This window comes from Hyperoodon ampullatus (assembly GCF_949752795.1).
Source record: "Hyperoodon ampullatus genome assembly, chromosome: 1".
In the NCBI taxonomy this organism is placed as follows: domain Eukaryota; kingdom Metazoa; phylum Chordata; class Mammalia; order Artiodactyla; family Ziphiidae; genus Hyperoodon; species Hyperoodon ampullatus.
In genome coordinates this window covers 32,719,678-32,746,798 of record NC_136914.1, presented here as the reverse complement: position 1 = coordinate 32,746,798, position 27,121 = coordinate 32,719,678, and the positions used below count along the sequence as shown (strand labels likewise).

Here is a 27,121-nt window from a genome sequence, read left to right as displayed (position 1 = left end):
TTGGATTGTTAGAGTGAAACTTTCAAGGAGGACAGGACATCTGTCTGACTGTTTTCCCACCAGGCATATGATCCTGCCTGTATTCCCCACTTTGCCCCTTTCAGAGAAGGCACTCTCCACCTCCATCCAGGACTAATTATGTCTCCCATGACTTAGATTTCATTGACTCTGGGTTTTTTTTTTTGGGGGGGGAGGGAATCTGAAATGGGAATGAATATTTCCAAGTTTTTCCACTCAACTGCATCTTTTATCACATACTCAGATTTTACAACACAGACTAATGTAACGAAAAATTCCCACAAGTTTCTGAAACCCACACTTGTTTCTAGTCAGTTTTTCTCCTTTTCTGGAGTCAGTATAGTCCAACTCTTCTTTTGGGGGTGGTAACAAAGAGTAGCTTTATTTTATTAACTTTTGAAGTCCAAGTATTTAGGAACTATACCCAGTGATATTTTGTCCTGCTAGTATTCACTTTTTTATCTCTTCATGGGCCAGATTTTTCTTAGAAGAAAACCAGGACGTTAAACTTGGTTTTCAAATATTAGCTAGGGAAATAGTTCAAATAATCAGCCATTTGGTTTTAAAAAAAAAAAACAAAAGCAAACTAGTAATGTGACTGATTTTTTTTCTATCTTAAATTGAATAATAACTCAGTCACAATATTTTGTTATGTATAAATACAGTGTGGATTTTCTTGGGGGGCGAGTTGTTACTGGATATTGTTGTTGTTATTTTAATTTAAAATATTTTTATTGTGGCGAGAACACTTAGCATGAGATCTACTCCTTTTCACAGATTTTGTGTCCAATACAGTGTGGTTGACTTTGGGTACAACGTTGTACAGTAGATTTCCAGAACTTACTCATCTTACTTAAGTGAAATTTTACACCTGTTGATGACCAACTCCAGTTCCCTCCTCACTCCCACCAACCCCCATTTTTTCCTTTGTCTCTATGAGTGTGACTATTTTAGGTTCCTCATATAAGTGGAATCCTGCAGTATTTGTGCTTCTGAAACTGGTTTATCTCACTTAGCATCCTGTCCTCCAGGCCCATCTGTGTTGTTGCATATGGTAGGATTTCCTTTTTTAGGGCTGAGTAATATTCCATTGTGTGTATGCATGGACTGCTTTTAAAAATCCATTCTTCTGTCAATAGACATTAGGTTGTTTCCACACAGTGACTATTGTGCAGAGTGTGACAGGGACCCTGGGCTGCAGATGTGGGAATGAGCTGAGGTAGAGTTTTATTTTTTATTGTTTTAATAAATTTATTTATTTTTATGGTTTTTTTTTTGGCTGTGTTGGGTCTTTGTTGCTGCATGTGGGCTTTCTCTAGTTGCGGCAAGTGAGGGCTACTCTTTGTTGTGGTGTGCAGGCTTCTCACTGTGGTGGCTTCTCTTGTTGCATAGCACGGGCTCTAGGTGTGCAGGCTTCAGTAGTTGTGGCATGTGGGCTCAGTAGTTGTGGCTTGCGGGCTCTAGAGCACAGGCTCAGTAGTTGTGGCTTGCAGACTCTAGAGCACAGGCTCAGCAGTTGTGGCACACGGGCTTAGTTGCTCCGCAGCATGTGGGATCTTCCTGGACCAGGGCTCAAACCCATGTCCCCTGCATTGACAGGCGGATTCTCAACCACTGCGCCACCAGGGAAGACCCCAGAGATGGGGTTTAGAGCTCAACACTGTGCACTAAGGTGGCGGGAGGAGCCATGGCCAGTGCCCCTGGCTCCAGCCCTGGCTTGGATCTCTGTGGTCCCCACGGGACTGGTATCCACAGGCCCCATCACTGTCTGGACACAGGTGAGCTAGCAGCCCATCCCTGGGGTGGCACCCCAATGAGCTGGGATGCTGGTTCCACTCTTTCCCTGTTCTCTCTGGTCTGTGTTGTGGTGGGCAGTGCCTGGGGGATGGGGATTGTGGGGATACAGTGTCTCCCCTTTTCCTACTGGGGTCATTGAGGCTGGTTTGGTGGAGAAGCCTGTCAGTTTGTTTCTGGATTTCTCACAGAGGGGATGGATCCATGCCTTGCTGTTGAGATGGTGTATCCACGGCGGGAGGAGAGTCCAGGATTTCCTGTTCCATGTCCTGAAGTCCCTCCAATCAAATTCTTCATTCCATCTCCCGCCCTACATCTTACCATTCCATCCAGTGTAGCTTCTGTCTCTCCCTCAGCTGGAAAGCAGCTCTCCCTTTTGTTCAATCCTGTGAAGAGTCTTATTATTCCTCTCAGCAGCTTTGGTCCTGTGAACCAACCCTTCCATCAAATTTTTTTTTTTCCTGGAGTTCTGTTGACACCACACTTGTGGGTTTTCTCTGTTGACGGAAAAAAATGCACAACCTAAAAGTTGAGAATTATGCTTTATTTGGCAGACAAAACTGAGGACTTAAGCCCAGGATGCAGCCTCTCAGAATAGCTTGGAGGGACTGTTCCAAAGAGGTAAGGGGAGAGCCAGGACACAGAGGAGTTTTTGCAACAAAGACCAAGTAATTAGAACATCAAAAGATTACTGTTAATTAAGGAAAGCCAGACATCTCAAGTTAATGAATTTAGCACTTTTCTATGTATGGGAAGATGCAAGAGTCTGGGCTCCCTGAAACCCTTCCTTTGACGTGCACCTCAGCTGCCGCTGCCGGGGGCCAGCGTCCTGTGCTTTCTCATCCTGAGTCCCCTCAGGGGGCATCGCGAGGGTCGGCTGTCATGAGATGGCTTGATGGCTGCAGCATCCTTTGTTTACTGATATCTAGGCAACATTCTTTGCCCACACCTCCTTCTTCTTGGGCAGCTTATCCTTTGCCTTAATTGTCAGCTTATCTTCCTACATCTGCTCATTAAATGTTGGGGCTCCTGGTGTTTCACTTCCATGTCCTTTAGTCACTGTAAACTTTTTTTTTCTAACTAGTCATTTGTCTAATTATTAAAATCATCCAAGGAGGTTTTAAATCCTGATGCCTGGGTCTCATCCCACACTAATTCAATCTGGAGGTGGGGCGTGCGACTTCACATCTATAGTTTGCAGAGCTCCTCCAGGGGGCTCAGTGCACAATCGATGCTGAGAATCACTGGACCCATTCAACAGAACCTGCAGCTCTAAATACCACCTTTATGTCAGAATCATCCATATGTGTGTTTGACTCTTGAATACCTAACTAGCACATGCACTGTGCATGGCGTGTTGTGAATGCCAAGAGTTTTCTTAAATGAATACTTATATGACTGAAGTAGAAGAGAAATGCAGCATATTGTAGTTGCGTGACTGGTGAAGCTTTTGTTGTTCTTTAAGGAATCTTATTGTTTAATGTCCTAAGTTGAGTTTTCTCAGGGACAGACTCTGAGATGGAGATTGACCTGCAGGATGATATTGTTTTGGGAACAAGACCTCTTGGGGCTGAGAAAGGCAGATTCAAACACAGGAACAAGGCAGTTGCAACTGAGGCTTCAGTTGATGCCCCAGGAGCTCGAGGCTGGGATGGCCTTTAGAGTGGCCTCAGTTAGTAGAGAGGGACTTGGGGCTTGGTGTCCTCACAGAGAGTCTTCAGACATGGGTTGCCTTCAGCTGAAGGCTGTTTCCGAAGAGACTGAGCTCAGAGCCTTAAGCAGCCACATTTCTGGCAGCCTCAGTTGTGCTGGGAGATCTGGAGGGAAGCAGCACCCCAGGATCCATCACAGGGGGATCTGGTTTGTCACCTGCGTGGATCTTAGAGTTCACCTCATTTAGACCTTCGTTTAAAGGTGAGTACACGGAGGCTCAGAGAGGGTAAGTGATTTGCCAGTGTCACGTGGCAATCTCACAGTCTGTCTGGCACTAGAACAGTGTCCACTCTTAAGGTAAGAGCGTCTTCAGTGATACCCGTACTTAACTTTATTATGTGACTGTGGAGCTTATCTTATTACCACGTCTCTTAGGCCAGAAGGGAAGTATTTTACACTTATGCCACATGTGGAAAACTGACAGAAGATAAGTCCTGTTCCAGTTGTAATTTGTCTCAGAGTCAGAGGTATGATTGCAATACTATGGATTCTGATTTGCTGGGCTGCATGGAATACCATTTCTGTGTAGTATGGAAAATAATTGCCCAGTAAACATTTTGTTTGGGTTGAGGTTTAAGTTTAATTCCTTGTGCCATGAGGCTTGTATCAAAAGTACCACAGACTTTGATGAGTTTTGGAAATTGCTAGTGTCCAATATATAGCATCTCTAAATAGATGTTTCTACTTCATGAAAAATATTTTTTTTTCTATAAGCCATGAGTAATGTAATTGTGTAATTGAAGACAGACAATTTTGTCAAATGTTTCCATGGGATTTAACAGTTCCTTAAGCCCAACTGGAGTGATAAATAAAACAGTTGTTGAGGAACACTGTAATTATAATTCTTGGACAATTATAACACAACAGACTTTGCTGCACATATACACATACACTCATAAACACATTCTTTTCAAATAATATAAAACTAATTAAAGTCAACTAGTCAGTCAACGGTATCACTCACTGTATTCATAAACCTTCCGTTCACAATTTGGGAAAACCGAATGGAAAATAAATACCAAAGCTGTTAAGAGAGGTGATAATAAATTATACTATAGTAAGGCGAATACAAAACAAATAAAAGTACTCTACAATAACCCCACAATTATCTGGATTCTTAAATAACTACTGACCTAATTTATTACCTGAATCTAGGAAGTGTTTTTCTGTCTTTGTATGTCTATCTGATTGTCTAATTAAAAATTCTTCCATGTAGATAAAAGTGGGAACTAACCTCTTAGTAAGGGGATATGTACAGACTTGTAGCAGTGGTTTTTCATAAGCCCCAGCCTTCACGTATGATCAAAATGTCAGTTTTACCTGACTGTATAGAGAGTTTACCTCCAGTTATGGCTGTGGATTTGGGAATAAGAAAGTGTGATTGCCTCTCTTGAATCTTTTAGCTTCTTTCTTGTTCTTTCTCTTAACTTTACTTTTTCAGAGAATTTTTAGGTTCACAGCACAATAGAGAGTATGGTACAGAGATTTCCCATATACCCTCTGCCCCTACAATGGCCTAGTCTCCCTCATTATCAACATCCCCACCAGATGGTACATTTGTTACCGTTGGTGAATCTACATCGTGATCACTGAAGGTCCGTAGTTTCCATGAGGATTCACTCTTGGTGGTGAGCATTCTGTGGATTTGGGCAAATGCACAATGACATGTATCCATCATTATTGTGTCATACTGAGTATTTTCACTGCCCTAAAAATCCTCTGTACTTTGCCCACTCATCTCTCCTCCAAACTTCCAACCCCTGGGCAACTGCTGGTGTTTGTACTGTCTCTAGTTTTGCCTTTTCCAGAAAGTTATATAGTTGGAACTATACAGCCTTTTCAGATTGGTTTCTTAGAAATATGCATTTCAGTTTCCTCCTTTTATTTTCATGACATGACAGTTCATTTCTTTTTAGTACTGAATAACGTTCCACTGTCTGGATGTTCCCCAGTTTATTTATCCATTCACCTACTGAAGGACGTGTTGGTAGCTTCCAGTTTCGGCAGTTATGAATAAAGCTGCTGTAAGCCTTGTGTGCGGGTTTTTGTGTGGACATAAGTTTTCATCACCTTTGGGTATATACCAAGGAGTGCTATTACTGGATCATATAGTACGAGTATGTTTCATTTTATAAAAACCCACCAAAATGTCTTCCAAAGTGGCTGCACCATTTTGCTTTCTCACCAGCAATGAATACGAGCGTCTGTTGCTCCACATCCTTTCAGAATTTGGTGTTGTCAGTGTTCTGGATTTTGGCCACTCTAATCAGTGTGTAGTGGTACCTCGCTGTTGTTTTAATTTGCAGTTCCTTGGTGATACATGATGTGGAGCATCTTTTCATATGTTATTTGCCATCTTGCTCATCTTTGGTGAGGTGTTTATTATTATTATTATTTTTCTCCCCTCTTCCTTTTTGTTCCTCAAATGAAAATTTTAAAACAATTAGAATAGGGACTTCCCTGATGGCACAGTGGTTAAGAATCCACCTGTCAATGCAGGGGACATGGGTTTGATTCCTGGTCCAGAAAGATCCCACATGCCATGGAGCAACTAATCCTGTGCTCCACAACTACTGAGCCTGTGCTCTAGAGCCCGTGAGCCACAGCTACTGAGCCCACACACCTAGAGCCCATGCTCCACAACAAGAGAAGCCACCACAATGAGAAGCCCGTGCACCACAGAGAAGAGTAGCCCCAGCTCGCCGCAACTAGAGAAAGCCCACGCACAGCAACGAAGACCCAACACAGCAAAAAATAAATTAATTAATTAAAAAAAATTAGAACAGTTTTAAATTTATAGAAAAATTGTCAAAATAATATGGAGTTCCCAATATCCTGCATCTAGTTTCCCCTATTATTAACATCTTACATTAGTTTAGCACATTTTTTACAACTCAAGATTCAGCCATAAAAAGAAACAAAATTGAGTTGTTTGTAGTGAGGTGGATGGACCTAGAGTCTGTCATACAGAGTGAAGTAAGTCAGAAAGAGAAAAACAAATACCGTATGCTAACACATATATATAGAATCTAAAAAAAAAAAAAAAAAAAGCTTCTGAAGAACCTAGGGGCAGAACAGGAATAAAAATGCAGACGTAGAGAATGGACTTGAGGACACGGAGAGGGGGAAGCGTAAGCTGGGACAAAGTGAGAGAGTGGCATGGACATATATACACTACCAAACGTAAAATAGATAGCTAGTGGGAAGCAGCCACATAGCACAGGGAGATCAGCTTGGTGCTTTGTGACCACCTAGAGGGGTGGAATAGGGAGGGTTGGAGGGAGACGCAAGAGGGAGGGGATATGGGGACATATGTATAAGTATAGCTGATGCACTTTATTATAAAGCAGAAACTAACACACCATTGTAAAGCAATTATACTCCAATAAAGATGTTTAAAAAAAGAACCACCAGTGGTATATTGTTATTAACTATAGTCTATATTTAGATTGCTTAGTGTTTACCTAATGTCCTTTTTCTGCTCTAGGACCCCAGTCAGGATACAAATTGCATCTAGTCCTCACACCTCCTTAGGCTCCTTTTGGCTATGACAGTTTCTCAGACTTTGTTTTTTGTGGCCATGGAATCTTTGAGGAATCCTGGTCAGGTAGTGTGTAGAATGTCCCTCCACTGGGATTTGTCTGAGGTTTTTGTCAGGACTAGATTGAAGTGATGTGTTTTGGGGAGGAAGAACACTCGTTTAGAAATGACAGTCCCATCACATTATATTAAAGGTACACAGAATCAACATGACTTATCACCTGGTTAAGAGGTTTAGGTTAGTCACCTGGGTGAGGTCGCATTTGTCAGGTTTCTCCCCCTGAGAACTTCCTGTTTTTCTCCCCTTTCCATCCCATGCTCTTTGGAAAGGTGTCGCTGTGCACAGCTCACACCAAGCTGGGGGGTGTGATGCTCCAGCAATTTGAGAGCAGAGGATCTATGCCAGTTAGTTGGAATTCTGCATGGTAGATTTGTCTGTGCTCCACCATTTAGTTATTTACTCAATCAACCACTTTATTTACATCTTTATGGAGTCCTGCATTTTTATTTTATACTTTGGATTATAAGCCAGTACAATTTTATTTTATTGCTCAAGTCATCCTAGATTTGGCCGTAGGGAGCTCTTTCAGTTTGCTCCTGTGTCTTTTTGACAAAGTCCCATCAGCTTTAAAAAAAAAAAAAAAAAAAAAAAAAAAAAAAAAAAAAAAAAAAAACTTTCCTTATCTCACTTGAGGTGAGGATAACAGCATTTGTTTCCATGAAGGAGGGTTTTTTAACCTGTGGGGCACATCCGGGAACCCTCAGCATTGCAAACTTTGTGGCCATTTTCTAAGGGAAGAACATACCTTTCATCATATTCTCAGCGTTGTCTGTAATGTTAAAAACGAGGTAAAGAATCACTGCCCTAGAGTAAAGAGGAGAAATAATACAACGTACACATCTTGCACGCCTTGCTCTTTCCTTCCTCCCCGGTGCTTGCTTTAGTTCACATCCAGCCGAAAGCTCTGCAGAGCCCTCCTTGAGATGACCTGGCTAGTGCCCTGCCACACTCAGGTCTGAGAAGACCTGTGACCTTGGTTGCTGATTTATAACTGGAAAAACAAAACGGTCCTTTGACTCAGATTCCTGGTTTAAGGGAGGATGTGAAGCCAATATGCTCGCGCACACCAGCTTTGAAATGCAGCAGTGCTGTGTGGTCGCTAAAGGGTCATGGAAAATAAGTACATTCTGCAGTTAATGGAAAACTGAGCTTCCCTCTTTGGAAAGACATTTCTGGATTTTTCCTTTAGTTCTGGAAAACATTACATCATCCAGCTATACAGCCTGGTCCATTCCTTAGCATATTAGTCATGACATCAGTTCAAGTTTAGGTGAGTGAACAAAAGAGGGCAGGCTGTAAAAAGGCTTTTGATATAAAATACATTATTTTCTCTAGTCATTTGATGACTTTGCCTGAGTGGACTCAGTTATTGTCTTAAATTAATATCATATTTCCATGAAGTCAATCCTGTTGTGTAATAATATCATAGTCGTTGATAGACTTATTGAAAGAAAACACAATGGCCTCATCAGATGGATAAAATATGGGACTGAGATTCAGAATGTGAAATCTCTAATAATGAAATAGACATTGAGCATGGAACCTAATTAAAATAATTTAACTCTTCTTATTCCTGGTTATTTTGTATAAATACTAGCCACTTTCCAAATTATAAGGTTATGTATAGTAAAGTGCAAACACAGGAAAATGTGCTATATGCAAATTGTTTCAGCTCTCTTGAAGAAAGTGATGTAGCTATCTAGGCTTTTCAAATATATTTTAATGTGTGGAGATGACTTTAATGTTATTTTAGGATTGACCAAGCTGAAAAGAATGATTTCTATCTTTTTATTTAGGTAGGAAAAAATCCCTGAATTCATCCATGTGAGTACAAATTACGTAAGATTTCACTTAAAATTTAAAATGTCTTTGAATTTCTAATATAAAGAAAGGTGAAGTGTTGATTAAAGACTCATATCAGGTTACCTGCAGCACAGACATGAAAATATGTATTGACACAAATGAGAATAAAGAAAAAGAGCTATAACATATTTGATATACTCCTTTGTTTTAATTTCAAGAGATTTTTGTCAACCAACACTGCACTTTTGCTGTTACTGGCAAATAAGTTTTTAAATTTAATTGTAGAGAGAAATCTAAGCATTTGGAGATAGATGGCTAGAGGGAAGAGTGACCCTGGCAAGTTGTAGAAACGGCAACTTCAGATTTTCCAGGACTAGTGATTTTAAAAATTGGTAAGACTAATGTAATATCTATCTACCTATCTATCTTATCACCTAAAGCAATGCATGGATGGGTGGTAATAAGAAGATAAATAATATTTCACTTCCATTATGGCAGGCTTATGAAATGACGACTAGGAATGGGGGTTACCAGGTTTCACTCTTGACTCTACCACTTTAGAAAATCTCTGAACCTTGCTGTGACCTGGTTTCCATATACCATGTACCCTATGGCTCCATTTAATCACCTACTGCTGACTCTCTACCCATCTGTTTTTTCTCTTTCTCTGCTGAAAAACCATTCTCTGTGTGGTTCATGTCTCTCCTCTGTAACCAAGTGAGTCTTTGTGATGATGAAGTGCAATCATTTAATGGACATGGTGGTTGATTATCCAGTACCTGTTCTCTATCAGATTATTGATCTGAGACAATCATGATGGCTTCTTCCTCTTTGCTAACAGTTGGTTCAGGAATGGCTAATGCTGGAAAGCTTCTGAGGGAAATGAGTCCTTTTTTCCTAAGAAGACATCTCAGGAGCAAATGCCCTTCATCTGGAAATGTTGAGTGAAGCTGCTACCACTATAGCTTCCGCGGGCATCCTGAGGCTGAAACCAACCTAGAAGAGCAGGCACGTGGGAGATTGCCTGGGGCAACGTGTATTCAATGCTGTACAAGTGTAGGGAATTACAAAACCATAGAAGCCACGATTCCCTCAGGAATCACTCGGTACATTCCATCTGATTGGTAATATACACACAGATATGAAAAAAAAGCTACAAAATAATTGCCAAACAGTAAATTTATCAGTTTGTGTTTTTTACAGTAAGCCAGGATGATTGGGGCAGGATTTTAGAAGGGCAGTATTAAAGGATAGGTTGTCTTTGGATTCATACAATGCGGAGGAGTTATGATATTCCATGAATGGGGGCTGACTGATTCTGTAGGAAGGATAAAATCTGGTAATGAGTTAGGCAGGCTAGCCAATGAATTTGGGTGACACAGCTTACAGATGTAGGGGAGGAAAGGTTTGTTGGGTTTTTTTTTTCCTCTCTCTATCCTCAATAGCTGGGTCTATGAAATAGTCTGACAGCAGTCATGCTAACAGGATAAAAGGCATACACATTTATTAATTTTGGGGACTTAAGACAAGTGACTTCCTTCTGGAGGATCTCTCTTCAGGCAGATAAGAAGAATTTAGAGATATCCTCTCCCTGCACCTGCTGTTTTTCAAGTGCCTTTAGCTCAAAATAACTTTTATGCTGAAGAAATATTATGGGGTGGAAAATTATGCCTCTCTTCACAGCTGGAGAAAAAATCAGGCTGGAGATGTCTCTACCACAAAAATTATCGTGGGACTTCCCTGGCGGCCACTGGTTAGGAGTCTACACTTCCACAACAGAGGGCACAGGTTCCATCCCTGGTTGGAGAATTAAGATCCTGCATGCCCTGTGGTGTGGCCAAAAAAGAAAAAAAAATTTAATTGTCTGTGTTGTCTGGTTCATTCTATTGCTTAGAAGAAATGTACTTGTGAAGGATTTTATATCAAGACATAATAATAGCAGTCCTTAATTGATCCAATTCAAGTGTAGTTTGTAATCCATCAATTCCGTTTTCCTCCCTTGAATGAGAAAACTTGTAGATGGGTTTGGACACTAATCTACATCTTAATATCTAATTTTTCCACATAACCTCATTCTCTTGAGAATGAAATGGAAAATGAATGAATGGGAAAATCTCATTACTGGTCCCCAAATCCTGGAGAATGAAATGGAAAAATCTCATTACTGGTCCCCAAATCCTGTAGCTAGGATATGGGGGCCGATAAGGTTGTGAGAAACAAATCTACTTAATCTCCTGCACCTTTGGGAGGTTTAACTAATTGGTTTTCATTTTTTTTCTCGAATGTTTTGGATTCTTTCTGAGAGCTACTTGAAAATGTTGTCTGTATCAACTCATAGTAGTTTTAGATTTTTTCATACGCTTCTCAATATGTCATATTTCACCTGTAGTGGTTGTATCTTATCAGCACATTGTATGATAATTAACACAGAAAAGAATTACCTGATAGGTCAGAGCAGGGATTTTAAAACAAAGCCAAGCACATGACATTTTTTGCTTCCTATAATGTCATTTATGAAATTGACACTTTTATCATATCAGTACAGAATAGACAATTCTGGATGCAACAAGTGTAGTTTTAATCTTCCCTGTGATTTTCATGGATATTATTTTTGGACTGGGAAAATGATTATATGATAAGACTTTACTGGTGGTAAATGAATCCAAACAAACAGTAAAGAACAACAGTTTCAGGGCTTCCCTGGTGGCGCAGTGGTTGAGAGTCCGCCTGCCGATGCAGGGGACGCGGGTTCGTGCCCCGGTCTGGGAAGATCCCACATGCCACGGAGCGGCTAGGCCCGTGAGCCAGGGCCGCTGGGCCTGCGCGTCCGAAGCCTGTGCTCCGCAGTGGGAGAGGCCACAACAGTGAGAGGCCCGCGTACTGCAAAAAAAAAAAAAAAAAAAAGAACAACAGTTTCCATTGGCTTCCAAGGAAGTGTTTATGTGCTCCCAAGCAACTACCAATTTAGTCAAGATTCATTGTTCAAAGTTGAATAAAATAGAAAAAATGGCAGTTTTTCTCTTTTTGATAGTTGACAGCAAATATGTACATATAAAAGAAAAAGGCAGCTGTATCTCAGAGCTCTATATTTTCCCTATTTAATTGGTCTGATATTTGAGGAACTGCTTTTACCAATCCCTGATGTATTTTACTCCACGGAGAGCATTCCTTGTGTGTTTCTTGGACAATATCATTTTATGGGTCAGCATGATTGTTTTATGAATTCTTGGACCCTCTCTGGCCATATCATCCTGTAGTATTCACATACTCCTTTGCTTAGGTGGAAGGTTAATATTATATATATTATTCAAAAACTATTTTTTGCTCTTGTTTCCTTGTCTGCCATTCTTTTGTGCTTGTCTAGATTTTGATTGCATGTTGCTTCAGGACAAGTGAGAGGTCGACTTAATTTTATTTAAAGAAAGTAACATGAAGTATTTAAGGCAGTGTTTCATGCATTTGGTAAAATTAAATGCTAAAATACTTTTGTGGTTGTTTTTATTTTTTATGACAAATACTTTTTGCGATTCTGATAAGTCTACTACTTTTCACCTCTATTTGGAAAAGCCATGCTACAAATTTATCTGAAAAAGCGAAGTCTTTTCTCCAATGAACATCACACATTCCTGTTGTTTGCTATTCTAAATACTTACCAGGGCTTTGTTTTGCTTTTTCTCATATAGGCAGCAGTCAGCCGAGGACCTTGCCCGAGAACCGGCCAACTCCACTAGCAATATCTTGAATAGGCTATTGGTCAGTTATGATCCCAGGATAAGACCAAATTTCAAAGGTTGGTCCCCCTCCACCCCAATATCTCCATTCTTTGCAGTTTAAAAACTAATTTTATCTGTATAAAGTCATTTATTTGTTTTATTCAAAACAGTATATTTTAAATTGACATCTAACTGTCATGTAATGTGCTTAAGTCAGAGCAATTTAATGCCAAAAATGTTTAAAGCAAAGCATTAGTTCTAATAAGCTTATATAGTTCCCAGTTTAAAAAAAAAAGATATGTTGTGAATTAATAGGCTAACCGATCTGATGGGTTTTCTAAGTACTTTCTATTCTTAACCTTAATAATTTAAAATTTAGGCTCTGACTTTCATTCAGACACCAAAGTTCTACTTTGTAGGACAATGGCCATATACTCATTTGAGGATAGAGAACACTCTGATAGACATTTTAATTATTTTTTTAAATCTTTATTAGGTTTTTACATTAATCAAAAAAAAATCCCTCTACTCTTTAGCTAAAAAAAATGGCCATATGGTTTTTAAAAGCATGTTAACTTTGGGAATAAAATGACTATGTTTTCTTCGACAAAACATTATCTCCTATCATTCCTTTCAAGAACCAAAACTGTACTTGAGCTAAAAGTTGTGGGAAGATGGTACAGCTTGCCTCCCTCCCTCCCTTCCTTCCTTTCTTTCTTTCTTTCTTCCTCTCTGTCTTCCTTTCTTGCTTCCTCTTGATGAGTTAGGAAAAGTTATATGAACATATATCTGGAAAACTGTCATCTTTGTTGCTGGTTAAGGACAGGTATTAATGTAGATTGGATTAACATTATAAGGCTTGATTATTTTTCCTTTATGGAAAAAAGAAAGAAAAGGAAGGAAGGAAGGAAGGAAGGAAAGAAAGAAAGAAAGAAAGAAAGAAAGAAAGAAAGAAAGAAAGAAAGAAAGAAAGAAAGAAAGAAAGAAAGAAAGAAGGAAGGAAAGAAAGAAAGAAAAGCTTGCAGCTGCTTCAAGTGAAGTTAGACGACTCTATTATAAAAACAGGGTTTTTGTTCATTACCAGAACTTGCAGTTACTTTCAGCAGCACTGTACTCTGGGTTGTCACATGTCTACCCTGTATTGATTCAACACCTGTTTTTCATCAGTCAGAGGTTATGTGGCTAAAAGGCTAAATTCACATTTTCCCTTTGTTAGCCCAAGCAGCAGTTCACAATGAGAAAAAAAAAGAAAAAGAAAGAAACAGAAAGAAATTGGCAACATTATACTTTAGTTCTCACTCCATGAACTTTAAAATTATTTTCCAGCAGGTCAGGCAAAAATCTTAATAATGATTCTGTTATATGTCTGATTAACTTTGCATTTTCATGAATTAAAGATCAAAATATAGCAATTGTAATTGAATTCTGCATTACCATTTAATGTAACAATTTAAAATGATTATAAAATGCAAAAAAACATATTTTAAAAATGATGTTTTTTAAAGAATAATTTACAGTCTCTTAAAGTAAACGCATCAGCTCAATTTAAAAAAAAATAAGGTAAATGTATTTTCCCAGAATTTCTACAATTTAAGAGAGAAATATTTCTGAATAAATAACGCTATAAAGTACAATGTAACTCATTATTTACTTGTGTGTTGATCCCTATTTAGAAAAATAAGTCAATAGCAACTGTGAACATTGTATCCTGAAACCATAGGTTTATAATTTCACATCCATACAGATTGGAAAAAACAGAAAAATCAAATGCATAAACCATAATAAATGAAGATCCTGACCATGTTTTTTACAGCTACTAAATATGTCCTTAATTTTTATTGACAGGCATTCCTGTTGATGTAGTTGTCAACATTTTTATCAACAGTTTTGGATCTATTCAAGAGACAACAATGGTAAGATTACAACCAATTTAATATTTTTAATTGAGAAGATTTTAACTGGCGGATAGTGGAAGAAATTATAACTGAAGAATAAGGAGTAAATCTCAGGGAAAAAAATGCAAGCTCTCTCCTAGTATAAAATATTCAAATTTCAGGGTTTTGTTGAATCAGTGATTTCAATGGCTTTGTAATTTTGCAATTCAAATTTAGTCTTTATATTGCATTGAAACTTACAGACCTGAGAGAATTAAAGTACTCACTCTGAACGACTAATTGGATACCACCTGGGAAAAGGATTTATGCAATTAATATTCTGGAGCGACATTTTTTTCCTAATATGCTTATGTGTAGAAGCATTCAAAAGTATTTAAGTGTTCATAGTTTTTTTTTTTTCCTTCCAATTTCCTGAGAAGAATCTTTGTTTTTTCTCTTGTGCTAATTTTGTGATGTGTGGAGCAGAGAATTGTAAAAAGCAAATTTGATTTTCCTAAACTAGAGCAGCGGAGCTCCCTGAAAAGATTATGCGACACAAAGAAAGGGCAAGGAGAGGGCCAGGAAGAGAAAGAAGGGACAGAAAAGAGCGAAAGGAACAGAGAAGGGAGGCTTGAGGTGGGGCTGCCATCCAGGGTGAGTTGGGCCTTAGGGACAAAGATGTCTGTGGAGGGTGATTAGTAGATGCCCTGAGCCATGTGTGATGCAATTACTCCTCAGCTTTCAGAAGACATTTGGTATAGTCCACTTGCTTATTAATGTTTTAACATGTTAGATTTGTACCCTTTTTGAAAAACCACATGCTGAAATGATACTTTAGGTGGGAGAAAGAAAGCTTAATAAGTTTTTTTTTTGGTATCTTTTTTCTTGAGATACTTATATTTTTCTTAAGGAATAATATAAGGTTTGGATTAAAAGCCTAATAGCAATGGTTAGAATACAGTAGACTTTTTCAGGGGATATCTCAGACCAGAGAAAGAATGATTTTAAATATGTTTTCCTCTATTCCTAGGAGCAGCGTAGTGTGTTACAAAAGCAATTGTATATTGCATTTAAATTATGACACCTATTTTTATATTCATTAATATAAAATATAATATATTAATTGTGAGGAGAATGTTATTTATTTTTTATAGAACCATGTCTTTAGCCCTGAGTACTTGATTTTTTTTAGAGTGTGTAGATATTTTGCATAATTAAAGATGTCGAAATCAAGTCCAAAATTCACTTGCAATGACTTTAGTTCACCTAAATGGCTGTATGTCTAATATAGTATAGATCACTAGAAGACAGCTCTGAAATAAAGGACAGACAACCGTATATCACTCAGGAGACAAGGGTAGCCCTCATCATTTGAAAATATGACTAGTTTATCTAAGCACTTCACTTAACAAGAGTGAGAAATTTCATTTTCTCAAGGTGAAACTTGCAGGGGATCTATTTGGTCTCTATACTCTTCCCTGTACCCTGTTTTATCTTTCATGGCACCATTATGCTAATCCCGAAACACCACCACCGAGGTGTTTCAGCCTGTGAGAAACATTCCCAACTCTGTCTTGCATTTTAGGACAACTAATGCAGGGATTTTTTTTTCTCATTTGCATGAAGGCTACATATGTGTCCCAACTCAGGCAGTACCATTAATGTATCTGTTCTTTAATGAACATTGAATGCCTCCCATATATCAGATGCTACACTTCTCTAGGTCCCATCAGTAGTTACTTAATTGTATCAAGCTGAAAACACGTGGGGTAAAGGGACATAGAAAAGGAGTAAGAACTTTCTTACAGGTTATTTGAGGATTATAACAAAGTGCTGAATAATTTCTCACATAATCTTCTCTTGTCCTCCTGCTCACTCTTCACAGTAGCGAGCCCAAAGTACCCGTTGCTGGGACCAGATCCCACCAATTTTCAGCAGCGTCTTTGTCTCTGCTACTTGCCTTGAACCTCCATCTCTCATCTGTAATCAGGACCTCTTTCTCTGAGCTACTCCCACTCATTCTGTGCCCCCTTTTCCATCCAGGTCTTTCAGTTCTATCATGTTTGTTTGTTAAACCAGATCGCTTCTTGACTGTAATGCAGCTATTTTTGTGTCTTTTCCTTTTGTTCTCTGATAGACTATTAACTCCTTAAGTCAGGAAAAATGTATTCAACTTCTTCATTTCCTGTAAAGTGAGGAGACAATAGGCCCTCAGTTAGTGAACACATAAATAATGTCGTATTATTAACTAATACTGGTTAAATAAATGAACAAATACATTCTGCTATTTGCCTAGCAAAAAGTGAGTCCACGTAGCCATAAAAAAGTTGGCAAGCAAATTTAAACAACAGATTCATGTTGAACATTTATTGGGTTAAAAAAACAGAGCAAATAATGTTATAATAGTAGAGGGTTATTTTTGTGAGTTTTAGAGACCTTTATGCAGAGGAACCAAATTATTTATATTTACTGTTTCTTTTGATGAAATAACCTGCCTTTCCCTTTGTGTTGTGAAGATACTGCCTAAAGGTTCAGAATTGGAACCATACTCATCAAATAGACATAAATGTTCCATTTTATCATAAGTATTATTTTTTGCTTTTGCAGTGTTTATTTCATGCATACCTATAAGACAGAGTTTTATAGATGTGTATTTTAAGGCTGTCATAATTTATAGATTTGCTCAGTCTTTCCAAAAACAGATGCCCTAATACCTTGTTGCTTAATAGTTAGGAAAGGTACAAGCTATTCTTGATATAGAGATAACATTAGGATGTCTTCTAAGGGAAAAAATGTTATCTAAGACAAGCTTGCTCTTCATTACTTGTTACAGACACCAGTCAGATATAGTAGTGATGACTCAGCAAGGTAACTAAGAGGGTCCACGTGTGGAGAGCAGTTATTTCTTTGTTTTTCCTTCCAGTCACCCAGGGTGGGCTTATTTATTTTTTTCAGCTTAATTGAGGTATAACTGACAAATGAAACTGTAAGAAATTTAAAGTGTATGTGATGATTTGATATGCCTCTACATTGTGAAAGAATTTCGCCCATCAAGTTAATTAGCATATCCACGTTTATCTCTTTTTTTTTTTTTGATGAGAACATATAAGTTCTATTCCCTTAGCAAATGTCAATTACACAATTGTGTTATCAACTACAGTCACCATGTTACACATTAGATCCTCAGACCTTATTCATCTTACAACCTAAAGTTTATACGTTTTATCAACCTCTCCCTATTTCCCATACCCCCAAATTCCTGGCAATCACTCTCCTACTCTCTGATTCTATGAATTCAACTTTTTTTTAAGATTTGACATGTAAGTGATACCATGGAGTAATTGTCCTTCTCTGTCTGGCTTATTTTACATAGCATAATGCTCTCCAGGTTCATCCATATTGTTGTAAATGACAGTATTTCCTTCTTTTTTAAGGTTAATAATATTCCACTATATATGTATTTATATACCACATTTTCCTCATTCATTCATCCATTGATGGGCACTTAGGTTGTTTCCATGCCTTGGCTATTGTAAATAATGCTGCAGTGAACATGGAAATACAAGCATCGCTTCTAGATATCTTGTTTCCTTTGGGTATAGGCCCAGAGGTGGGATTGCTGGATCATATGGTAGTTTTATTTTTAATTTCCTGAGGACTCTCCATACTGTTTTCCATAATAGATGTACCAGTTTGCATTCCCACTAATAGTACAATTGTTCCCCTTTCTCTACATTCTAACCAGAATTTATCTCTTGTCTTTAAAAAAAACTATTGAAGTATAGTTGATTTACAATGTTGTGTTAGATCTCTTGGCTTTTTGATAATAGCCAGATAGCATATTTCTTAAAAACAGAAGAAAACAAACAAAAAGATGCCTCCAAAAAAAGAGGCTGGAAAAGCAGAGAGCCTTAGATTTGTCTTAATATAAGATATATGTTCATAGAAACAGTATGATGAATAGTGTGTAAGTTGTGATATCAGACAGGCTTGTGCTGGAATCTGTTGTGTACTTGATGTGTTACACCCTAAAAAGAGTGAAAAAACTACAGAAATAAAGCAACAGTATTTTGCCTGGCATAGTAACTCTTAGGAATGGTTCACTGTTTGGTTGTCATGCATTTACAAATTAACGTACTATCAGGATAGAATCTCATCCTAAAGAAAATGCTAAAGAAAATGAAGCATTTATGTTTGTTAGTAGCTTCACTGTACAGTTGTGGTTTTGTTTATGAATAGCCCTCTGGAAAATTCACCTATAAAGATCTGCTGAAATAAAGGAAGTCCTAAAATTTGGAAGCTTCAGTGTTGCCCAGAGCTTTCCTCTGCACCTCAGATCTTTCTACTTTAACTGGCAGTTGCTTACTCTAGAAAACATATGTAGAACACAGAGCTTGGGGTGGGCGTAGCAGGAGGAACTGCAGACAGAGGTGGGGCAACTTCTGAAGCAGGAGGGCAGCCCTTTCCTCCATTGTATAAAGTTCATTACCAAACAAAGAAGCCATCAAGGTGATGCACATTAACACTGCTGTAAGGACATTTTAGCCAATTTTGTTTGGAAAACATTCCTTCCTGCTTATTTGTCTTCTAATTCAGAGGCTATTTTTTTTAACACCTTTCTTGGAGTATAATTGCTTTACAATGCTGTGTTAGTTTCTGCTGTATAACAAAGTGAATCAGCTGTACATATACATATATCCCCATATCTCCTCCCTCTTGCGTCTCCCTCCCACCCTCCCTATCCCACCCCTCTAGATGGTCACAAAGCACCGAGCTGATCTCCCTGTGCTATGCGGCTGCTTCCCACTAGCTATCTGTTTTACATTTGGTAGTGTATAAGGGTAATCTGGGACGAAGTGAGAGAGTGGCATGGACATAATTCAGAGGCTAACTCGCTAAACTAAAATCAATCTCACATTTGTTCACAAACTATAACTGTGTAGTGGAAGAAACAATGTCACAGCCATATTAATTCTCCTTAAGCCCTTCTAACCTCCATGGTTATATGCTCCTTCAGCTTGTTTCATAATCTCTTTTTTTAGCTTTATGGTTCCTATTTCTTATGTCTGTGTGTTCATTGGCATTCTGCTACCTTCCATTTCTGTAAGACATCATTATTAATGCTGTAAGTTATATTTACTGATTTAATAGCAGCATTACCCAAATCATCAAATAAATGTAATCATCCTCATTTGAAGTTGGTACAGCAGTCACTTATTGTATCAGTTTATATGCTACTGCTGGTGACTACTGAAATAAGACCTTCAAAACAGAAGAATGGTTTGTTAGAGGTGAGGTGGCATCTGCTCTATGGTTATACTGAAAATATTTGTTGATTTTTCCATTCAGTTCCTACCTTTGACTTACATCAGTTGGTTTTTAGAATTGAAAATGTGAATTGTTGCACTTGTGGGGAAAATTAGGTGTTAGGTTTATTGTAATGATCTGTACACAGACATTTTACCTCATCAGAAGTACATAAGAACTCTTTCATGGAAATAAAAGCCTGATTATACAATCCATTTTCTTTGGTGTAGACACGCTTTGTAATTATATTGAATTATTGTCGCACTACGATTCATGATCCTGCCAAGCTTTCTATGCTTTTGTGCTGCATGACTTTTTCAAGAAGAAAATCATATTTGGGATCAGCTAAAAGAGCCTAATTCTAGTTCTTGGCAATTACTTATCTTTGTTGTCTTAAAACAATTTTATTTTCTATATTTTCTTCTACATGTAACTTTAAATTTCTTTCCTTACAACTTGTCTTAGTTACTCTCTATCCTATTTCTCCTAGCTATATTATTCAAAAGCACTGGTGATCAGACATCATAAGTAAGAGGACTGTACAGCTGACCCTTGAACAACACGTTTTTGAACTGCATGGGTCCACTTTATACAGATTTTTGTCACTATAGTACTATATACGTACTACAGTATTACACGATCTACAGCAGTTGGTTGAATCCATAGATACAGAAGGGCACACAATAAAGTTACACACGGACTTTTGACTGAATGGCGGGTCAGCACTACTAACCCTGCGCTGTACAAGGGTCAACTGTCTTAGACAAGAAGGAAGGATGAGAAATGTCCCAGTTTTATTTTCTCCTTCCAAAATTTGTCATTAGCTGGTACAGAAAAATTAAATTAATAGTGTAAACAGTGCTAGCCAAATATCATAACCTGTCAAAATGTCATAGAAATTATTTCTTCACTTCTGTATTTAACAGAAATATATTGGGCACTTGCTAAATATCCAGTCCAGCAGACTGCAACTCATGTAGTTTATAGTTTAGGGTGGTTGCATTGTATCACCTAGCAGGCACCCCTAATAAAAGTGGAATGTTGACATAGGTCTAGAAAAATTTAAATATTCATAAGGTGTTATTAAACAGTATTTAACTAAAAACTCTTAAAAATGACATATTGAGAAAAATAGATAAAACATAACCTAAGAATTTTTACTGACATTTTGTTAGCTTGCAGTTCTTACATGAAATTTCTAACCTCACTAATGACTAAATTTAAATCCCTTTCACACCAGGCTTTATAACAGCTCTGTTGACAGAACTTTAATTATGATGCTGCCAGATGCTATGACAGTTGATTTTCTTTATTTCCTTGAACGCCATTTTTTTTATCGTAATGTAAAGAAATCAAATGAGGAAACATCACGTATGTGAGAATTAGGTAAAAATTACAAGTAACCAGAAGATGTATCCTAACAACAATACAAAATATAGATGAACAGTTCTTAATATTAAAATATCATTAATGAAACTAACCATTTCTAATGTCTTCTTGTGAAATGTTTTATTGCCTTGAATAAATAGTGTAATTTGGGTGTTAATTGGTACTGAAAATCTTGGAGAACATCCATTTTCCAGATCATGACTATTAGTGTGCTATTTGGAATGAATAATGATAGTATTTGTCACAAAGTTCTTTCAAAACAATTAAGTAATTTCCCAGTGATAAAAGAGGTCTGTTTCTGATGGGAAGTTGTTTATTGCAAAATAAATGATAGAGCTATAAGTATAGTGATTGAATAAATGAAAATAAATAGGTTTCTAAGTTAGTGATCTAAATACAGAGCCTTTGAAATGCCAATAAGTAGCAATTATTTAGAAATGCCCATAAAGCATGAACCAAAGCATACTAATTAATAATCTTTTATCTTTTAATGAATGTTAAGCCAAAGCTATTAATTTAAATTGTGAAATTTTTAAACACTCTTAAAAGATGCATCAGCGTACTGCAACTTGTATTGAATATAATACTATGTAGCTACATAACTAATAGAAAAGCATCTTGGAAGCACATGAGACAATAAGATGTAATGACCAAGAATGATACAATGAAGTAACTGATTTCCAGTTTTTCAGTGATCCTCATTGTAATACAACTCTGGAGTTCTACTCACAAGTAAAATTTGAAAAAGGATTACAGTAGAGACTCAAAGCATATGGTATACTGAGCTTATATCAGTGCAGCTGAAAGCAAGAGTTCATTTCAGGAGATGCTCAAAGCAGTTTCAAGATTTGTGACCTAGAAATGGATTACCATTTAGAATAATTGTAGGTCGATCACAGTACAGAGCAAACCCAATGAATTACGATATAGGCTTGATTTTTTTTTTTTTTGAGGCAAAAAGCCTATTCACCACTATTACCAACATTATAAAAGAATAACAACATTAAGGATATATACTATCAATAATGAGGCAAAATATCGATACTTGCTTAGTGCTTAATATAGCCAGATGAACTTTGTGTACTTTACATATGTTTGCTCATTTATTCCTGACAAAAACCCTGTGTTGTGGGTGTATCATTATTATCTTCATCTTATAGATAGGAAACGTTGTTAACGTCCTAATTCTCTGTCATCTTGCTTTTATATGCCACAGTGTTTTGCTGAAATCATCAGTGTCTCCCTCATTTGCTGAAAGTATTCAGTTTGATTGTACTTGACCTTTGATGGCATTTATTGCTGTTGACCATCTTAAAGCTTTTGACTCTGCTTTGGTGAAATCACATTCTCAGGGCTTTCTTCTGTTTCTCAGACTTCTGAGAAAGCCATCCCTTTAAATGCTTACACTCCCCAGGGTTATTTTTTCCCCTGCATTCCTTCTCCAGGTAGTAATATTGGACAAACTCTTTCTTAGTCTTGATTTTTTTGAGTAGTGTTTTCAAGGTTCATTCATGTTGTAATATGTACCAGAATGTCATTCCTTTTTATGGCTGAATAATATTCCACAGTGTGTGTATATGTATATACCACACTTGTCTCTCCATTCATCAGTTGATGGGCACTTGGATTGTTTCCACCTTTTGATTATTGTGAATAATGCTGCTATAAAAAAGGTTGTACAAATATCAGTTGTAGTCTCTTGCTTTTAATTCTTTTGGGCATGTACCTAGGAGGGGAATTGCTGGATCATATGGTAATTCTATATTTAATGTTTTGAGAACAAAGCACAATTTTTTAAAATTTAAAAACATGAATATTGTAAGGACATGTCAGTGTTTTATTTAACTCATTAATGAGGGAACCAGACAGATAGTAAAGCTTATTCAGTGGAGGATTCAGGAGACTGGAGAGAAAGGATGCTGCAATTAGGTTGTTAAATTAGATACACTTGTTAATGTTCCACAGGGCAATAAAGGCATACCTTTGGGAATGTCTTTCCTACCTGACAGAAATCATTTGCAATTTAGCAATCTTCTTGAAATGACATCATTGTACAGAGTCTAGGCCCTAATCCACAGAAAATGGCTAGTCAAACAAAGTTACATTTTCCTAGAGACTCATACAACCCTTAGGTGGGCTTGTTAGATAGCATTTAGTGTGATATTGAAAGGGCCATCTTTTTGCCTGTCTCCAAATTTTGGCTAACTTTTTATTTATTCCCTTCCCTTTTGTTTACAGAATTTTTTGCATTTCCTTTTCTTAAGTAGACTTTATTTTTTAGAATAGTTTTAGGTTTGCAGCAAAAAATGAGTAGAAAGCGTAGAGAGTTCCTGTAAGCCCCTTACCCATGGACGTGCAGAGTATCCTCCACTATGGATTTACTCCACCAAAGTGGTCCTTTGGTTGCAATCAATGACTCTACATGGACACATCATCACCTAAAATCCAGAGTTTAGATTAGGGTTTGCTCTTGGCATTGTCCATTTGATGGGCTTTGACAAATATATGATGACATGTATCCACCATTATGGTATCAAACAGAAGAATTTCACTGCCCTGGAAAACCACTGTCTTCTGCCTGTTCATTCTTCTCTCACCCTAATCCCTGGCAACCACTGATCTTTTTACTGTCTCCTTAGTTTTGCCTTTTCCAGAATGCCATTATAGTTGGAATCATACAGAATGCAGCCCTTTCAGATTGGTTTCTTTCACTTAGTCATACGCATTTAAGGTTCCTTTATGTCTTTTCATGGCTTGATGGCTCATTTCTTTTTAGTGTCGAATAATATTCCACTGTCTGATGGAGCAGTTTACCAATCCATCACCCACTGGAGGACATCTTGGTTGCTTCCAAGTTCTGAAAGTTATAACTAAAGCTACAATAAATACCCATTTGCAGGTTTTTGTGTAGACATAGTTTTCTACTTTTCTTGAGTACATACCAACAAGTGCAATATGATAAGAGTATGTTTAGTTTTGTAAGAAACTGACAAACTGTCTCCTAAAGTAGCTGTAATATTTTGATTCCCAGCAGCAGTGAGAGTTCCTACTGCTCCACACCCTCATTTCCATTTGCTGTTGTCAGTTATTTTTGGTCCCTTATAATTTCTTTATGGCTGCAGGAAACGTGTGTCCAGGTGCAAGCCCTGCAGCAAAGGGTCCCAGGTCCCAGGTCCCAGCCTGTCTCAGACATATAGAATAAAAAGAGGATTGACTGTAGATTAAAACATTCTTGTATCATTTGTAATTTTGTAATTTTTCCCACAGACAGTTTATTTTGTCAAGGTCTCTGATACTATCTAGGGCTTTCATCAGCTTTCAGCTGATTAAAATGCTTTGAACTTAATAAATGATAAATGACATGAATATATTCTGGGATGGTGTGGAAACATTGATTAGACTTCAAGAAGAATTTAGAAAAATGGACTTCACATGGAAAAACACTATTGCAATTGCTATAAAAATTTTAAAAGAAAAATAATTTTGCGATACAGTTTTAGATGAGTTAACCATTCCATTTTGGAAATAGGTGGGAAGTAGAACAGTGCTCCCAAAAGAATGTGTGCATGTGTGGAGATTTTGAGGGGAGCTCGACAGAATGCAGGCTTAATTCCTGAAGTTCCATCCCAAACATTGTAAGATGGCTTCTTTTTTAATTATGCAAAATATGCTGGAGTTAAAGGTTAGCGTTGCTTTAATTCCTGTCAGATATCTTTCTGATATTAAAAAAATACTGATATAATGTCTTTAGAAATTATTTACTAAGAAGCAAAATGTAGTTGCTTGGGTCTAGATAAAGAATACCAAAGAGATCTTAATATTTCTATCTCTATACATATTTCTCACCCTCTTTAAAGTAATAAAACCTAATATTAGGCTAAAACAAAGCATCCAGATTTTAGAAGCCACACTGGTAAAGTTGCTTGGGAGTTGTGCCCAAATAATACTGAAAGAGTCTTGTCAGTATATGGCAGTATCTCAACTGTTATTTATTTTTTTATCCAGCTCCCTATTTCTTTTTTTTTTTTTATTAGTTTCTGCTTTATAACAAAGTGAATCAGTCATACATATACATCTGTTCCCACATCCCCCCCCTCATGCATCTCCCTCCCTCCCACCCTCCCCATCCCACCCCTCCAGGCGGTCACAAAGCACCGAGCTGATCTCCCTGTGCTCTGCGGCTGCTTCCCACTATCTATCTACCTTACGTTTGGTGGTGTATATATGTCCATGCCTCTCTTTCCCTTTGTCACAGCTTACCCTTCCCCTTCCCCATATCCTCAAGTCCATTCTCAAGTAGGTCTGTGTCTTTATTCCCGTTTTACCCCTAGGTTCTTCATGACATTTTTTTTTTTAATTCCATATATATGTGTTAGCATACGGTATGTGTCTTTCTCTTTCTGACTTACTTCACTCTGTATGACAGACTCTAGGTCTATCCACCTCATTACAAATAGCTCAGTTTCGTTTCTTTTTATGGCTGAGTAATATTCCATTGTATATATGTGCCACATCTTCTTTATCCATTCATCCGATGATGGACACTTAGGTTGTTTCCAGCTCCGGGCTATTGTGAATAGAGCTGCAATGAATATTTTGGTACATGTCTCTTTTTGAATTATGGTTTTCTCAGGGTATATGCCTAGTAGTGGGATTGCTGGGTCATATGGTAGTTCTATTTTTAGTTTTTTAAGGAACCTTCATACTGTTCTCCATAGTGGCTGTACCAATTCACATTCCCACCAGCAGTGCAAGAGTGTTCCCTTTTCTCCACACCCTCTCCAGCATTTATTGTTTCTAGATTTCTTGATGATGGCCATTCTGACTGGTGTGAGTTGATATCTCATTGTAGTTTTGATTTGCATTTCTCTAATGATTAATGATGTTGAGCATTCTTTCATGTGTTTGTTAGCAGTCTGTATATCTTCTTTGGAGAAATGCCTATTTAAGTCTTCTGCCCATTTTTGGATTGGGTTGTTTGTTTTTTTGCTATTGAGCTGCATGAGCTGTTTATAAATTTTGGAGATTAATCCTTTGTCAGTTGCTTCATTTGCAAATATTTTCTCCCATTCTGAGGGTTGTCTTTTGGTCTTGTTTATGGTTTCCTTTGTTGTGCAAAAACTTTGAAGTTTCATTAGGTCCCATTTGTTTATCTTTGTTTTTATTTCCATTTCTCTAGGAGGTGGGTCCAAAAGGATCTTGCTGTGATTTATGTCATAGAGTGTTCTACCTATGTTTTCCTCTAAGAGTTTGATAGTTTCTGGCCTTACATTTAGGTCTTTAATCCATTTTGAGCTTATTTTTGTGTATGGTGTTAGGGAATGATCTAATCTCATACTTTTACATGTCCCTGTCCAGTTTTCCCAGCACCACTTATTGAAGAGGCTGTCCTTTCTCCACTGTACATTCCTGCCTCCTTTATCAAAGATAAGTTGGCCATATGTGCGTGGGTTTATCTCTGGGCTTTCTATCCTGATCCACTGATCTATCTTTCTGCTTTTATGCCAGTACCACACTGTCTTAATTACTGTAGCTTTGTAGTATAGTCTGAAGTCAGGCAGCCTGATTCCTCCAGCTCCGTTTTTCGTTCTCAAGATTGCTTTGGCTATTCGGGGTCTTTTGTTTTTCCAAACAAATTTTGAAAATTTTTGTTCTAGGTCTGTAAAAAATGCCAGTGGTAGTTTGATAGGGATTGCATTGAATCTGTAGATTGCTTTGGGTAGTAGAGTCATTTTCACAATATTGATTCTTCCAATCCAGGAGCATGGTATATCTCTCCATCTATTTATATCATCTTTAATTTCTTTCATCAGTGTCTTATAATTTTCTGCATACAGGTCTTTTGTCTCCTTAGGTAGGTTTATTCCTAGATATTTTATTCTTTTTGTTGCAATGGTAAATGGGAGTGT

General features: G+C 37.6%; 1 protein-coding gene across 5 annotated transcripts in view; it reads left to right on the top strand.

Annotated features, from left to right (window-relative positions):
• The window catches only part of GLRB (glycine receptor beta), a gene marked incomplete at both ends in the record, with an annotated part of 76,917 nt that overhangs the window by 15,448 nt on the left and 34,348 nt on the right, over positions 1-27,121 (top strand). For all 5 annotated transcript variants that reach the window (XM_079707866.1, XM_079707865.1, XM_079707864.1 and 2 more), the window contains 2 exons: positions 12,613-12,719; positions 14,488-14,555. In XM_079707866.1, the coding sequence (XP_079563992.1) occupies positions 12,613-12,719; positions 14,488-14,555 (175 nt within the window). The remainder of the gene's footprint in view (positions 1-12,612; positions 12,720-14,487; positions 14,556-27,121) is intronic.